This window comes from Poecilia reticulata, linkage group LG5 (genome assembly GCF_000633615.1).
Source record: "Poecilia reticulata strain Guanapo linkage group LG5, Guppy_female_1.0+MT, whole genome shotgun sequence".
NCBI classification, from domain to species: Eukaryota; Metazoa; Chordata; class Actinopteri; order Cyprinodontiformes; family Poeciliidae; genus Poecilia; species Poecilia reticulata.
This window is the reverse complement of record NC_024335.1, coordinates 26,388,784-26,406,464: the sequence shown is the minus strand read 5'-3', so window position 1 is coordinate 26,406,464 and position 17,681 is coordinate 26,388,784. Positions and strand designations below refer to the sequence as shown.

Here is a 17,681-nt window from a genome sequence, read left to right as displayed (position 1 = left end):
TTAGCCTCCAAGTTTTGTAAGTGAAATTAAAAATAGATTAAAGTTGGGTAAAATGGATTCTGTTGATGAAATGTGGGGATATGGATTTGTGATTTCTTTAAAATTGTCTGAGGAGGTTTTCAAAGTAGCTTTGACTCAATGCATGCTGGTACAATGTAAGATCATGCTGCAATAAAGTAATTATTAGTGTTTTGCCAAATACAAATACAGGCCTATTTTGTTCAGCCTGCTCAGTCAAGAGATAATCCATGTAAATATATCAAAAATACATCTAGCTGAATAAAACTTGATCTGGATGAGAAGCTGCTGCTATAAAAATAACCCAGAAACTTTTTAAGCTAGCATTAATTCATAAACTAAATTTATCCATATTATTTTCTGAACTAATGCTAAATGCATCTTGATCAGATTAGATCAATTAATTTTGTTGAACTGGATAAAACTGAATTGGATTATACATTTAAATCGAGGCACAGATGTGAATGTATTGTAAAGCAACGCCTTAAACATTTCTTGTGCGACACAATTAAATTAATCCAAAGATGTCAAGAAATGATTGAGAACCTCCACAAGTTTGGTTCATTTTACAAATTCTACAAAATAAATAAAATCCTTGGTAGCAAGGAAATTAAACCTTTAAACGGAAAGGATTGAATGGAAGTGATAAAAGATTAAGTACTTAGCGAACAGAAATTATTTTGGTAATCCTAAATAAAACTAAACCTAAAACGAGATGAGTTTTGTCTAATCTTAAATCATGTAGTGAGAAAAAAATTTTTTTTTGCACATTTTGCACATTGCACATTTCTACTGTATGTATTTGAATATGAACGAGGCCTGCTTGCTCTGAGTTCACTTAATATTATTTTTGAAAACTGGAAGAGCATCAAAATGAACAAAATTGAAAAATCATTAGTTTTAAATGTGATGAGTATTTGCATTAAACAAAAAAAACACCACACAATGACTCCTCTTCACATCTTTATTTTTTCCTCAAACATTTCGTAATTAAACCAGTCCTGATGTGTTTTTTTTTTTTTAATAAACTGTCAGCACTAATGTGATGATTTACAGAGGAAAAAAAACAACTCATGTCTACTGTATAATACCGCACTTGCTGCTACCTTGAGCGAAGTGAAAAACATACAGAAACTGAGCTGACACTTATTTCATATCACAAAATTCACACAATGTAGTAATAACACAGATAAAAGATGTCCATTTATGCTCACGGCGGAGGTGAGGACTGCAATACTGGCTAGATGGACATTAACTGCAAACGTTCACCATCTGACTGGATTATATATCATGACACTGATGTGACGTGTTGAGTGTGTGGAGCAAAAACGTTTTTTGTTCTTTTTTAAGCTTTCCAAACTTGGTGATCACACGACTGATGGCACTTAATAAAAAAATTAAAATTAAACAACTGAAAAGTAATGTTGTTTACAAGTCTTAATGGCGTGGGCACACATGATCACAGTCACGTCTCTGACAGATCCGGCAAAAACAGTCCAGATCGCACACGAAGATGGCAAAGGTAGATACAGGCTACAAAGATAATAATATACAGTTACAATGTTGACATATCAAAGGAAAAATATGGAAAAATTACATGTAAAAAAATATAAAAAATCGACAGGATATAAAGTGAAAACACTGTTACGGATTTCAAGGATTCTCTGCTAGAGAGTTTTAAGGTGTTCCCTTGTTTTTGACAGCATTGGAGTTTCTTCCAATGTTTTGTATGAAAAAACAAAAGTTGTTAAAAAAAACAACAACAAAAAAATCCCATATGCAATCCCAAGCAACCATCATAAAAGAAAAAATATTTTGGTTTACATAACACAGCATCTAATACTGTTTTGCATGTAGTTGCTATAAGTGAACATTTTTTGACTGGATGCTTAGAGTTCATCCACACTGAAAGGTTTTACTCTAAGTCCTGCTGGCATGATGGGAGTTTAAACGAGAAAAAAAAAATCAAAGAAAAGTCTTTTCAGGACTTCAGGCTGTACTTTAAGTTTCCACAGCATCATAACTGGATACAAAATAGATGTTTGTAACAGATAATCCAGTTTACAGTACGCTTTCCTTAACAGCTTAGATCAGCTAATTTAGCGATTTAAATCTCTTCCTTCATTACAGACTCTCAGTCATGTAACCTTCAGGTTCAACCCTGTAGACACGACTTATCCACGCGACGTAAACACAAGTGGATCTAAAGAACCATGAGTAAGTTTGAAACTTCCTGTTGGTTGAAGTATTTAAGACCACAAAACAAAGATATAAGTGCTAGAGTTCAATACGACAGATGCTTCAAGTCTTTCGGTGAGACTTTCAAGGAGAAAAGTGCTTTTCCTTTACATACATGTATGTTTTTTTAAAACGTACCTAAAGTACAAGGAGGCAGGGCCACTGGATGAACTATGAGGCTTCATGAGCTATCGCAAAATGTTGCAGAACATTAAATGAAACAACAGGAAGCTTTTGTTCTCCTACGCTCTGACACGTTGGCGAAGCTGAGTAAGGTGTTTACCGTGAACTCGCCTCGCTGCCTTTTGGTCAGCAGCAAAAGATTAAAATCAGTTTTCCCTTAAGAGAGTCAGTTGTGTTTTAAAACGACTTACTTTCAAACAAAGAGGTGGATTCATTTACATTTTGATCTTCACATCGATTGCCTTGTAGAAAAACAAAAACTAAACATGTGAAATGTCTTCTCATCCATCTGTTGGTGACTTCTTCATTTCAGATATCGGCAGGCGTCAAAATGGTCAGTCATTTGGATTCGCAGGCAATTTATGGGTGTTTTTCTCACTGTGGTGCAGGAACAGGAGCTGACGGGTGGAGTGACTCACCTTGGTGAGGAGCGCTGGGCTCTGTGGGAGGAGCAGGAGGGGAAAAATATAACAGCTGTGACTTCAGGTGGAAAGCATTGTGTTATTTATAAGTTGGACTCATTCTCTTTTTACAAAAGTTATCAAAACAATAATGTTTGTGTTTATTGAGATGGGCATCATTCAGACACCATGCTCAGTCAGTGAGATGTTGACTAGTAGCTTATTATGGTGGGCGGAGCAAATTATAACCATCTTTTTAACCTAAAACTATCCAGCTTATTCAAGATCAACAGCAAAGAAGAAGGTTGATTTAATTCAAGAGATTCCTCTGGTGTTAGGGCCTGCAACCTCGTTGGGTCTTCCACTATGGTTTTTAACAACTTTGGCTAAAAATTACAATAAAGCAGTTAACATTCTTAAATGTAGATATAACACAAAAATGCAGGTTTTTATAATTTAGTTTTCATAATCCAAGTTTTATTACGGCAGAATGATATGACTGAAAAAGATCACTTCATATAAGTGGTTATTGATAATTATTGATCAATTATTTGTTTTAAATATGGAAAATGCTGCCAAACTAGTGACGTGACCTTTCCTGTTTTATCCACAATTTTTCACACCACTCCATTGTGTTTTTTATTTTTAAGCAGTTATGATGCACAGTGGCAAAAACCTTAAACTGCTGCTGCATAAGTTACTCCACAGGCTATTGCTAGGTAACCAAAGAGTGAGTGAGTTAGCCGATGGAATCCAGCTAGCAAATGCCAGAATACCACAGCAAAAACTCTAAGTGTTGTTGTGAATTCCTGCTATAACTGTATTGAGTAACAACAAATGTGATCAATGAGCTCCACCTCTTAACTCACCGTGGTGTACGGGTGTAGTGCTGGAGCTGGAGTGAGGCGCCGGGGGCTGGCCTGAGGGGCAGGGAGATGACGTGTGAGTGCCTGCTGCAGGTTGGGACTCGGGGGCCGGGGCAGAAGAAGCTGGTGGGGCAGGACTGGGGGCCGCCTGTGGAGCTGGTGTGCTGGGAGCTGGCTGACTGGCACTGGGGCCTTGAGGCGGTGCAGCCGAGGCCGCCTGGTTGGAGTGAGGGCCTCCGGCCTGGCTGTGCTGCTGGTGCTGGATCTGCTGGAAGTGCTGCTGACGGGCCCTCATCTCAGCGTACTTCAGCTGCTCCATGTGGAAGGACTGGCGATCAGCCAGCAGCTGCTGCCGCTGGTACTCCAGCTGAAAACACAAACACAACTTAGTGCATGATGCTCAATTCAGATTTTTTTTGTGAAATCATATTTTAAAAAATTTTTTTATTCATCGTCAGTCATATTTTTAAATATAATCAACTTATATAGGATCTCCTGTGTGATTTGCAAACAACCTGAAAGAATCTCGCATCTGCAGTGGAGGACGCGCTAACATCAGGAAAAGAGCATGCTCAGTGTTTGCAGAAGTAAACATGGATGCTAATGGTGGAGCATATTTTGTGATTTTAAGGCTGTTGTCTAACCGGAGCACGAACATTAACCACTTAATCCTCATTACTGTCTGCCGTGGTTGTTGTTTCCACCCTGTTCAGAATGCAGATTAGTGACGTTTGATGAATGTGACCTGGCCTTACAGACACAGGTCACATTTGAAAAGATCAGATCATATTTAGAGCCACAAATTTAAGAGGTTTGGGTTACATTTATAAAAATTTGATCTGTGTTGTTCAGAATTTCACGAAAAAATCAGGTGCAGGTAACGTAAGAGCAAAAAAAATCGTATTTGAATCCCTTCAGGCTGCAGTCTGAACGTAGCGTTAGATTATTTGGTGAAACAATATTTGGACTATAAATAAAACTGTGTGCTGTTTAACAGGACCACATATCCCAGGTTCCCGCACTCACAGCCTCCCGCTCTCTGTCCATGATAGTTTCCAGTTCTTCAAAGTGTCGCAGTTTAATCTCAAGCTTCTTCATCTGGGTCTCCACCAGCAGAGCCACCAACGATTTGATCTTCCTCTCTTCCACTGCAGCTAAATGCTGTGAACACAGAGCAGGGGATCTGTCTTTTTAGGAGGTAAAGAATAAGAAAGAGTGTCTTGAAGAGGCAGGAGTGATAAATTGAGCTTCACCTTGGCTTTGACGGCAGCAGCTGCTAACGCGGAGGCGGCAGCAGTTGCCAGGTTTCCCTCTCCCACATCGCGCTCAACTTTAGCCTTCCTCTCTCCTTCCATCTCTCCTTCTCTTTGTCCCTCCTCTGTCCCCTCCTTAGCATCCTTCTCCTTCTCACCATCACCTGAGAGAAGAGAAGCATAACGTCTGAGCTTTAATCGGGCTTTTATGCATCTGACATCTCAGAGATAAAACCTTGCGTACCCATCTCAGGCTCTGTTTTATCTGCCTCTCTCTCGCCTTCAGCTTCTCTTCCTCTTTCTTCTTCTTTCTTCCCATTCTCCACCTGCTTCTCTTCCTCCTCCATCGCTCCATCTTTGCTCTCCTATGTGAAAGAAAAACAGTAGGTTCAGCTGTTTTTTTTTTAAAATAATCGATTATTCTATAGATTATTTTGATTAATCAAATAAATTAGAGATTTTTCATGTAACCACTTAAGCCTTTTAGATACAATGTTATAAATACATTGACAGATGTAAATAAAAGGCAATTCAACTCATTTATTAAATAAGAAAATTAACATTTTATTGGCTAAAATGCAACAATAAAGCATTCCTTTAGTGAACTCTTGATCATTTGGATCTGCAGCTAAAACATACGTGACGAGCTCAGCCCTTTCTGGATTAATCAAAGAATAATTGAATAGAAAAAGTGCTTAACGGGAGATTTTTTTTTTTTCAGAATTTGAACCAAGTCAAGCTAAAACAATGCCACTTGAGAAAACATATTTACAGATAAAGACTTTTTTCCTTTATTTTAAATGCAAAGCAGTTCTGACCGTGTTGTTCTGTTAGGAAATTGCCTTTTTTGAGTTTGCAGACTCCAGTTGACGATTAATCAACATTTCAATCATTGATTTGTCACGATTAATCGTTTCAGACCTACAGTGAAGTTAGCTGCACTACGGCTCACAAGAAAATGATCAAAATAACACAATTAGATTTTATTTGCAATCTTTCAAATGAGCAAGCACGATACCTTAGCATCTCTTTTCTCCTCACTCGAATGACTGTCACTCTTGCTTTCATCGCTGCTTTCATCTGAAGAGAAGTATAAGAATTGTTTATTCATCGTTGCAATCGTTGCAGCTGTTTTTGTTCCAGCTTCTTGTGTTTTCTTCCTACCGGGCCTGTCTCCCTCCTCCAGGCCGGTCCCTGCGATGCCGCTTCCCTCCAGGCCATACAGGGGATCCTGTCGGCCGCTCACTCTCGCCGCTTCCTCCACCCGCCGTACGTGAGCCTCGACAAGCGCTGCAGGAACCTCCTCTTTCATCCGGGAGAACTCCTCTAATATGGAGAGACACATTGTTCTTGTCAAGACTTCAGGTTGTTTACTTTAAATAAAACAGGTGGCACATTGTGCTTTAGTTAAAGGTGAGCTTGAAAAGGCTAGGATAGGTGTATGGGCTTCACAAAGCATGTTCATCACATTATTTGCATAAAATCATTCATTTAAATCCAAAGAAGCGGCTGCTGACCACGCACCCCCATCTCAACGTTTGCATTCGCACTTGAAACAGCAAACAGATGCACAATTATACATCCATGAAAAGCAGAAGTTGAGCCTCCTGGAAAACCAGCAAGAATGCAGCAAGGGGTTTATGAATGGTAAGGCAACAACAAAACGCTTTTTTTTCCCCATCAGCCATTGTACGGCGCATACAGCAGTAAAACCAGGTGACCAAATGACCTGAAGCTCAGCGTGGGTTGCTAGGTGACAGGCTGGGCTTGGCTGAGGTTGCTAGGTAAAGGTGCAGTGACCATAGATTGTGACTCAACAATTGGGAGGTTTTTGAAATGACTTGTTTTCCAGAAACCAAAAAAACATTAACTTATGGCCAGAAAATGGCTGGGTGTTTTTTTTAAGCGCCTGGGCTGTTCTTATTCTTAGAAGCAGCTGAGACTCCAATGGAAGTAAAAAAACAAAGTGAATTTTGCCTAATGGGTCCCCTTTCAGTGTCATTATTGATAAATGTTTAAATCTCTGGATTAAGAAATGCACTAAAACCTTACGTCCATATTTACAATGATGGTGAAAAAGAACACAACAAAACATCACGCTTTGCTCATAACTGGATATCTGTTCATCATGAAATTTTCAAAAGAAGCTGCTTCTCACCGAGAGCGGATTTGGCCGCAGCTGAGGCCACGCGTGGGTCAACTACAGAAGCCAGGAAGGCCACGGTGCTCATGACGGGGTTTCCTGCTTGGCTGAACGGAACGGGCTGGTAGGCCAGGGGGCCCAGAGTAGACGAGCTTTCCTCCAAGTACGGGTCTTCGATCGGCAACCGCAGGAAGTGCAGGATGCACTCGTCTTGTGTACGGCTGCCCACGTGTTCAGAGACCTTGTTCCAGTCGTCCTTATACATCTCCAGCCCCTGAGAGACGCGGGATAGCCATTCAGCCATTGCTGTATCCACAGAGGAATTGTGCCTAATAGTGTCAGCAAATTGCAAATACCTCAAGTAGTAGTAGTGTTTCCTGCTCTGTCCACTCCCTCATAGAGCTCGCTCCACTCTTGCTCTGCACTCAAAAATATCACCACAAATTTATTTGCGTGCCAGACATACAATAAGGGTTACAGTAAGAGTTGTGCATGAGTTGTGAAGCTAAAACTGTGCTACTTGAGGAATTTTAGGTAGGACATATTTACACGCTGCAGTTTTTCTTCTTAAATGCAAATGTTATCTCAAAAATGGCCTTTTTTGAGTCTGTATACTCCAGTTAATGATTAGTTGATTGCTAAATTAGTTGATGATTGTTTCAATAATCACTTCAGCCCTCGTTATAAGCAACCACTCTTGTGTTCACCTTAGCAGATCCAGTCTTCTTGCTGTACATGTCGGTCCGCAGCCCAAAGTTTTGCAGATCTGTGGGCTTCTCCTTCACCTTGTCTGGGAATGATATCATCGGCTGGGTGGCGGGGGTCTGAGGAGGTTGCAGTGAAAGAGCAAGAATATAAAATAACATCCAGCAATCTCCGTTTGCATGTTTACATGTGAGTATTTAGAAACCTGGGATGTTTTGGGCTGCAGGGGCACCAGACTTGAAGGAGTGTCCGCCAGGACGTGGAAGTGAGAGGTCGGCGGGGGTCCCATTGGCGTGGGCCGACTCTCTGAGTCCACCTGATAGTTGATCAGTCCCCACTGCTCCAGAAAAGCATGAACTCTGCAGAACAGGAGACACGTGGCGTTTCCTCCACTGCTGGAAAGTTTAGATTAACGGCCGAAGGACGGATAAAGATCAACCCCCACTCTACCTCATGATGGCACACACGTCTCCTGCCAGGTTTCTGCGGCAGGCGGTGGAGGTCAGGTACTCCTGAGGGTTCAGTCGATAGGTGTCAATCATGAAGTTCCTGTATGCTAGATAACTAGAGGGATAAAAGGAGACAACTGAGACATGCTACTGCATTAAAACAGCCACAGTAGCTTCCAAACGCCTGACTAGTCACTCTGTGTTGTGCACCAATCAAATGCTTACATCTCGGGGGTTTTAGATTTGTTCTTCCCGTTGAAAAACTCGGGCAGGGCTCGCCGCTCGATGGCGTGAACACTGCAAGAGAAATCAGAGCAGAGTCAATGTGATGTTCTCAGCCATAGCCAGATATGATTTCTACTTTAATCTTTGCTGAATCAGTAGGAACAGCAAACAAACATTCATTCGATATGCGAGACCACAAACAAATCAATGATTTTCTGAAAGTTGTGAACAAAACCCGATGAAGATCCTACAAACAGCAGCTTTCAGTCAACAAGACTTTCTGTATCCAAGAAAAATACAACACTGAATAGCAGCATTTAATCAACTTCTATTATTTTTATCTGATCCTCTTCATTAATCATCTGTGCCATCAAAAGGCAATATCACTTTTTTCAAGGTCTGCAGAGGCATAAATGAGTTATTGAAACATTATGATAAATCCACTGGGAATGAATTAAGGAAAGAATGTTTTATCTCTCACTCTTTGCATGGCTGCAATGCTGTAAAATATTCAGAAATAAAGCGTCAAACCACTGTAATTCCTTAAACTCACGTTACAATCGCGTTTTGGAGACGTTTCAAATGAAGTCACTGCGTAAATGCTGTTACCTGTTGTAGTCGAACCAGGCGGCGTAGCTGGGGATGATGATGTGGTGAGTTTGCTCCGTCACGTTGTCCTCATGAAGGTCGGAGCTCTTCACCGGTTCGCCCTTCACACTGGGGCTGCCCTCCTCCTCTTCCTGTTAAAAACACACATTTCCTTAAACAGTCATGTAAACAAATTAAGAAACAAAAATTAAACAAAAATATTTCAGTTTGGTTAAAATTAAATTACTACACCTCAACACATTTCAGCATATTTTCTTTTAAATTAAACCTGTTAGATTAACGATACCTTTCCTGTTGTCTCCATCGACTCGTCTTCTTGTTCGTCTGTTGAAATCACATGTAAAAAGACGAAGGGCAAACTTTTAATAAATACCTTCAGCAGCACAAAGCTCTGCAAACACCTCTACAGTAATATTTAAAAAGTCATGTTTGCTCTGACATATTTTTCAAAGCTGCAGCAGGTAACTTCTATAAAAATGTGTTTTCTACATTTTTTTTTTAAACTGTCGAGACGGATAAAAAAAAAAATCGGCTCTGATTGGTTGTTTCTGGCCAGGAGCGTTACGTTTCTGCAGATTGGAGGGAGAAGCCAAAAAAGGTGTGATTGTTTTATTTTTTATTTTTTTCACAGATTGTGTGTCTCATAATGTACTGGCTAAACATACTGACAGTTTTAACACAATATGTAAAGACATATTGCTCTGTAAAAAGTTACCTACTGCAGATTTACAGATAAATAGTGTATATATGTTTTATCATCCATACCCATGTCAGTGCCTCCCTTTACTGGGGTCGATTCAGAGTCCTTCTTGGTGTTGTCTGCAGGCAGACAGCAAGAAATTAATCCACTGAAATGTTTGACAGTATAAAAAAGCTTACATAGTAGTTTTCCAACAATCTATTAAAATTTTAATGAATATATCAATATACTTGTCTTTGCTGTGTTTCCCTCTTCAGATGCAGGAGCAGGTGAGGCTTCATCCAGATCCTTGGACAGCTCCTCCTGCTCCTCCTCCCTCTGCCCTCGTTTAGACTTGGTGTACGGGGTCGTCGGCCTGGCAACACACACGAAAACACCTGTTCACCACCCAGTGTATCCCCACAGTGCGTGTAAGTGACTGAAAAGGGTTTTTTTTTTGTGATAAATGTTAACTTTCTGAGCCATTTTCTGAAAGGTTTTACAGATTCTTACTCATAAATCTGGTTCAGAAGATGTCAGCAGTGGCAGAGCTTAAAAAAATTACTCTTTGGTGTGAATCTGGAAAAATAAAATAAAATCTCTAGAGTGCATAAACACAGGATGTTTCGGCAAAGTCAATTACTTTATAAAACCAGCAGGGCTTCCTGATATATATAAACATTTTTACAACCAGTAAAAGATTTTGACTGCGTTTTATAATAAATGGAGTCCAACCTGAATGCTTGAAACAATAGGTCTTGTTGTATTGGTTTGACGTGACTGAATATTTCTGGATATGAACCACGTCTGTTTGTTTTATGAATAATTATAAGTAAAGTGAAATGAAACTGAATTGGACAGGCAGACAGAAGGATGGATGCGACTTGTAGGTTTGTTTGTTAAACGAATCGAACAAACCTGAGCTCTTACCCTTTTTTGGTGTTCTTTTTCTTGCTCTCTTGAGGCGGAGGGGTTGGTGAAGGTGACGGCGATCGCTTTCTTTTCTTGGCACTGCCGGGTTTCTTGTCCCTTCGCTCATCTGGTGTCGTCACCTCATCAGTCAGCGTCTTGGCAGAGATCCTCTTCCTCTTTGGACAGCCGTCTCCCACCTCATAGTCTTCCTCGTTCATCCACTCGTTGTACTGGTCGAGGTCTAAAATCCACTTTGCGTGAACCTGTCAATGGCAATATTCAAACATTTTCAGTAAGCAGATAACAAACAAGAGGGAAATACTTCTGCTTATTGCTTCAGACACAGAGTGACTTGCACCCATTTTACTTTTTTTAATATATTGTGCAGCTAGAGGCATAAATTAACTTTATTGAAATATCATCTGAGTGAGCAACATTAAGTAGAGTGTAACTGTCAAGCAGAAGGAATGGAAAGGATGGATTTCATTCATTTATTTTTTTTAAACAAATAAACGTTTTAAGACGTGGCCTGCATTTTTTTGTTCACACAACCTGTACTGCGAAACCCTTAAATAATATGCAGTGCAGCCTACTCAAAATCCCTTATACTTATTACTTATTTGTATCTGTTGCCCAAAGCAAGGAAAATTTGACCAAAATCCCCCTGTTCAGCTAACAACATTCAAGTGAAGGTAATTTAATCTCAGTGTAAATCCAGCTACATTAGAGAACATCAGTGAACAAACAGCATCATGAAGACCACAGCAGGTCAGGGAGGAGAAGCTTAAGGCAGAGTTAGTTTATAAAATATTATACAAAGTTTCACAGCACTGATTATTCATATGAAAAGGGAAGATTTTTGGCACCAATTCAAACCAAAACTGTTATCCATGATCCTGAACTAACCGTGTCTCTGATCTGGAGACATGTTGGTGGCAGCATCATGCTATGGGATTGGTTTTCTTTTTTTTTTTTTTTAGCAGAGATAGAGGAGCTGGTCAGAATTAGACAGAGCTAAATACATACAGCAAAAACCTATTAGAGGCTACAATAAGCTTGAAAGTTGACCAGAGGTTCCTGTGCCAGCAACCAGAACCACAACGAACCGGTTCAGTTTAAAGCAGTTCAAATGTTAGAACGGCACAGTTATTGTCCAGATCTGTAGTAAGATTTCAAAATTAAAATTCAGAGATTCTTTCTGAGGCAGATCTGCAAAGAACGGGTCTCTAAATGTGCAGAGACCTGCAGCTGAAACAGGTTGCAGCTGGGTGGTTTTAAAAAAAGTGCTGACGCAGGATAGTAGAATAAAAAGACATTTTTCTGAGTTTTAGGTGTAAAAAAAGGGGAAAACCATGAATCGTGTTCCTGCCACATAATTGCATGCTACTTCATGTGGCTCTATTACGCAGAATCCCAGTGAAACACAATAACGTTAGTGGCAAAACGTAAAACCCTCCAAGCACTTTTACAAAAGTTTTCATTCCTAATTTAAGATGAAGAACTTTTTTAAAAGGTCGTTAAAATGAACAGCAATAAATCAGGACGAAGCAAATGACCTTTCTGGGCTTTTCTGGGCTGGGAGGATCCTCCACCGCAGCCTCGATCTCACTGGCCGGGATCCAGGTGTCATAGCTGAACGACGAGAGGAGCAAAGTCGGGCCAAGGGAACAAATAACATGGTCAGGCCTGCGAGAGACGACTGCAACAGCAACGACGTGTCAGCTTAATGTTTAGGAGCAAACACAGGAGGCGGGTTGGGAACTTAAAGACGTTCCGCAGTTGTGTCACAAAAATTACAGAAACTTTGTTGCTCTAACTTCTAGTGACCATTTTAAAAGCAAGAGTCTATTCACTTGTTTGTAATCAATAAGCTCGACAGTGTCACTAAAAATAAATTACAATTGTTTATAATCAACAGAAAAATACAAATGAGGCTATTTTTTTTTTTTTTTTACACTATGATCCAGACACATGAATCCAGAACAAACCTGTCTGGAAAATATCCCCAGTGGAGCAGAACCTGCTTGTCTCTCTTCATCACAGGACGCACCCACTCCTCTGCACAGAGAAGATCAATTCACGTCGTAGCAGAACCTGTGCACGTCGAAGAAGATTTGACAAATACACACCACACCTATCAAGACCTCACCTTCCTCCAGACTGGAAGGAATAGGCACCACAATGTGGGAGCTGGAGGTTTTGTCCTCAGTCACGGAGCCCTGAAAAGACGACACAAAGAGGAGCCGACGCTAATTCAGAGAGGGCGGCGCAAGAAAAGCTGGGCTGACGTGAAAAAGCACGACAAATGCTTTACTACACTGATAAAAAAAATGGTTACATTGAAAATTTGTTTACAAACAAAAAGCCCACCTGGTGTCTTTTGATGATGTCTTTCAGTTTTCCGAGCAGCTTTGGTTCTATGTCAGAGCTCAGGTAGATGACGGGTCGAGTCAGACAGTTGTTCTGCAGCGAATTATGACACAAAACTTAAATTCACAAACATTTACATATAAACAATTAGTGGTTCCTCCTTTTATTAGTAATGTTTTCCTCTGAGTGATCTTGAGTTTTAGAATATTAAAGCAGACTTGCTGTAATTTGTTTCCTTATTTCCATCGTTGAAGCTCAGCAGAGCCATCCTCAGTGTGTCAAATGTGATAAAGAATGTAGAGACATTTAACTTTCCTAAATAATGTTTTTTAATTCTTACGTGTATCTGTTGCCCAAAGCGAGGAAAATTTGACCAAAATACGATAATTAAAAAATGTAATCTCTTTTTATATTGGACGAAATTAGATTAAAAATAAAACCATTGACTAATGCACATTGCATGTCCAAGAAATTCGTTTTATCAGTAAAGATTAGTACCTGCACTAAGGACTTCTCTATGGTCATGAACATCTCCACATTTCGGTCCATCCTCGACGGATTCTGGAAGTCAAACCTGCGCCTACCAGGAAATTAGACTGGAGTTACACACGAAACAGCAAGAAAGGCAAAATCCAACTCAGCTGTGAAACTTTAAACAAAAATAAACAACAATAATAATAATAATAATAATAATAATAATAATAATAATAATAATAAAGTCAGGTGGAAAGAAAGTCTTACCATCCTTGGTCACTCTTGAACTTGTAGGCAGCAGCCAGAATGTGGCACAGAGCCCCGCCTGACTTGAAGTCTAGGAAACATTTCATCTGAACGCAGAAAACACAAAAGTTTGAGTGCGAATCAATGCCCTGAAGAGTGTTTGTTCAGAGATCTCAGCAGGGAGAGAAAATGAACCCACCGGCAGCTTTGTGAGGGGAGGATTGCTGACATGTCTGCCGAAAACCTCCTCCTGGAACTGGAGCAGCTGGACCACCAGGCTGGACAGAGATTTGTTAGTGGGAGGCTCAGCCTGGATGTACTGAAGAGGAGAAAGAGAGGAAACGTCTCAATAGTGTGCAACTGCTTAAAAGATTGTCATGTTTTGTTCTTAAAACAACTTAATATTTTAGGGCAGCCCTTGTTTGTATGCGTTATATCAGCAAATCTATGATCAGGTTATGATTGTGTAACTGCTTGTTCCATCTCCTCTGAAGCGTCATTAATAATCTATTTGTTATCTACAATCTACAATAATCTATTTGTTATCTATAATCTATAATAATCTATTTGTTAGGGACACAAACAGAGCACAAATGTTGACCGTTTGGTCCCACAAAACCAACTTTAATTTATCTGATGATACAGTTTTTTTTTCAATTAATCAAAAGTTTGTTTATTTTTTCAACAATCTACAGTATATACTGATAGGTATTAACTAATTGTATACATGGGCACCTACTTTTCCAGCCTGAGCTAAGTCTGATCTTCATCAAGTAATTGGGGAAAATAAAAATTCCTGAACATTTCATGCTTTTCTTTAGTTAGTATAGTTTTTATTTTTTATTTTACTTATAGTAGAAACAAACAGCACTTTGAATGTGGACTTCATATTTTTACTGCACTTGCAACAAGGATTATTTTGTTGAATGACAGCAAAGGTTTTCTATATTTATTCTAGTATTAAAAATAATATTGAGATTCTGGATCAAAGTTGTATTTTATCTAACTTGAATCCCCTAACCTGTGTGTCGCAGGGGCCTATAATATAATATGAACATAAAAATACAAAGAGGGAGGTATATTTATGCACTCTGTTTACATACAAAGCATGTCTATCAAAGAAAGACACTAACCTGATAAAGAATGTTTAAAGTTCTTTGTGTGCCTTTTGGTTTCAAACTATGTTTCTTTTATCTTTTCTATAAAAACAGTAATGCACTTTTTATAACAATTTAATGATTTCCTATATTATAAAACCTTTGTAAGTAAAATAATAATTGTTATTTAATAAAAATAATAATAATTTTCCTAGGGTAAACCAAGCTAATTTTTTCATGTAGCTTCTATGGCTCTACACATATTCTGTTTAAGTGGATCTCATGGTTGTAAATGTTTTTCATTGATATATTTTTTATTTCTGCTACAGCTTTGCTCATTTTTGTGTACACTGAATTATAGAAATCACGCCAGGAGTCCAGGTTTTAAATGCTATAACAATCCTAATTTCAGGATGAAGTAATTTGAAAAGTACCTAATTCTTTTACAGAATAAAACTGTTTGAGTTGAGATACAGCACCAACGTGTCTGGATTATCAAGTTGAGACAACCTATCTAGTTTTACAGTGTAGAAGTTCCAGCGCTTTTACGTTCATCAGTGAAAACGTTACACCGGGATGTGATTGGATATCTGGTGAGAGAAAAATAAATAAATAATAAAATAAAAAATAAAAAAATCACCGCTTTAATACTATTTCAGTTTCATTTCGTCCAAAGCAGAAAGCTGCTCTCTGTAATCAAGCCCAGTTCAGGACTTCAGTCACAGAGGCGCGCCACAGAGCCAACATCTGGATCCGAGCTGCTTTAACCGTTAGCCGATTAGCTGGCTAGCTTGCCGTCTGCCTGGCTAAAGACACCTTTATCGTTTATAAATTCGTCCCTCTCGGGTCAGATTTTGTGATGGCTTTCATTCGTTTAGCTACCCAAACGCACACAGACACCACAGTTCGCGGTTGCATCTGCTGCATCTGTTGGCTCAGCATCCTTTTGTGAATCAAACAGCTGGATGCTCATCCGCAGCAGCAGCACCCTCCCTCCTCTCTTTGTCACTGCCTCTGCTCTACGTTTAAGGGTGACAGAAAAAAGAAAGCCCCGTGTGCATGCTTATAAAACGTGCGCTCAGTACCTTTTTATAATTCTTTCCCAGCCAGACGCGGACATTATCAAACTGGGAAACGGTGTCAGACGCTTCAAAATATTTTACATTCGGGCCGCCGTCTTTCTTCCGCACCGCCATCTTTGCCTGCAGACAACCAGTCGACGTTGCCTGCCACCCAGCGGACAGAACCGGCTACTGCATCTGGTGGATGACACAGAGGTTGTGATGACAGGGAGAGATCGGCAGGGGGCAGCGTTGTGCAGATAATATTTTTAATTGCGCGTCTTGGGGGCAAATTACAGTTTTCCAGAACACGGTTAGTATGCTGATAATATTCGGGTCTTTTACAAAATTAATAAGAAAGGTTAAAGCTAATTGTATGTCTAGAACTGAAATAAGCAACAGTGTTTAAGAACATTTTCAGCATTGTAACTGCATCGGTCAGCTGGGAATTGACATTTTAAATTGTCATAATACTTTAAAAGCAAACAAATTGTGAAGAATAAAATGTCATGCTGGAACCATAAGTACAATAGTTTAAACAATTATATAAACATATGTTTTATTACACTAGTGGAACTACAACTAACTGTTTTTGAATAAATTTTCACATAATTACATGAGCCATGGCTGCAGTTAGGAAGAATTAGAGGAATTTGTGAAAATCCTCTAGAATAGATTCACATAATTATCTATAAAATGACATTTCAAGAGGTTTTTTTTTTTTTGTCTGTTTGTTTGTTTTCTTTTGTTTTTCCCTCTGGGGCACATTTTGTTATTTGGATTTTTTCTTCAGAAGTCATTAAGAAATAAAAAAAAAATTGTTAATTCTGATGGTTTCTTCTATTTTCCCAACAAAAATTAAGCAAGTTGTCTCACTACAGCCTGGTAATAAAGCCTGTGAAAGTGAACAATTAGAAGAAATAAAGAAAAGCAATTATTCTGATACGAAGGTAGTAAGTTTATTATACACTATTTAAGATAATACTTTCTATCTTTACCCTTTGAGTATTTTTTGAGTGAGACGGTGAGATAGAGAAATAGTTTAAAAAAAATTCCATAGTTCTTAATAGTTGTAAATATGTATATATGTATATATAAATTGCTCAAAACCATCACTGCTAATAATAATAATAATAATAATAATAATAATAATAATAATAATAATAATAATAATAATAATAATAATAATAATAATGACCGACACATTAAAGAAAGTTCCTTAAAAATTTAATGAATAAGACTCACCTCGAGATGAAAAAAAAAAAACATGGGAAGATGTCCCGATATTTACATGAGACTAATACATTTAAAAGCTTTATGTTCAGCTCCTATCCACATAGCTAAGCCTTTCTAAGCATTGGAAGTTAAAATAATAAATAAAAAACTGCAGAAAGACTAGAACTTGGCTGACATGTGAGACTATTTTCATGTCTCTGACCTTTTCAGTGGTTCTCATTTAGTCAGAAGTTAAAATTAACCCTCATTAACAGACAATAGTTGTATATGTGTGAGTGTGTGTCTGCGTGTGTGTGTGTGTGTGTGTGTGTGTCTGCATGCGTTTTGTGAGTTTTATATGACCCAGACTAATTTGTGAAAATCCAGAGACAACACTGAGAGCAGAGAATTGCTCCTTGAACGAGTATTCCTCAGACTCTTGGTGTGTTTGTATTTGCTCTTGAACGTGTGTGAGCATATCTGTATAAGTGCACGCACGTGCGTGTGTGTGTGTGTGTGTGTGTGTGTGTGTGTGTG

General features: G+C 39.0%; 1 protein-coding gene across 1 annotated transcript; it reads right to left on the bottom strand.

Annotated features, from left to right (window-relative positions):
- Positions 1–1,027: 1,027 nt before the first annotated feature.
- smarcc2 (SWI/SNF related BAF chromatin remodeling complex subunit C2) lies at positions 1,028–16,101 on the bottom strand. Its single transcript, XM_008410129.2, is given in 26 exon segments — positions 1,028–2,879; positions 3,710–4,073; positions 4,733–4,867; positions 4,960–5,123; positions 5,204–5,324; positions 5,978–6,039; positions 6,124–6,285; positions 7,118–7,376; positions 7,459–7,521; positions 7,810–7,967; positions 7,970–8,166; positions 8,258–8,371; positions 8,482–8,553; positions 9,091–9,221; positions 9,377–9,414; positions 9,856–9,909; positions 10,021–10,145; positions 10,700–10,944; positions 12,238–12,313; positions 12,670–12,739; positions 12,831–12,900; positions 13,052–13,144; positions 13,550–13,631; positions 13,793–13,878; positions 13,971–14,090; positions 15,954–16,101. Coding segments are annotated over 26 exon segments (3,237 nt in total). The 5' UTR covers positions 16,065–16,101; the 3' UTR covers positions 1,028–2,814.
- Between the last annotated feature and the right edge of the window lie 1,580 nt (positions 16,102–17,681).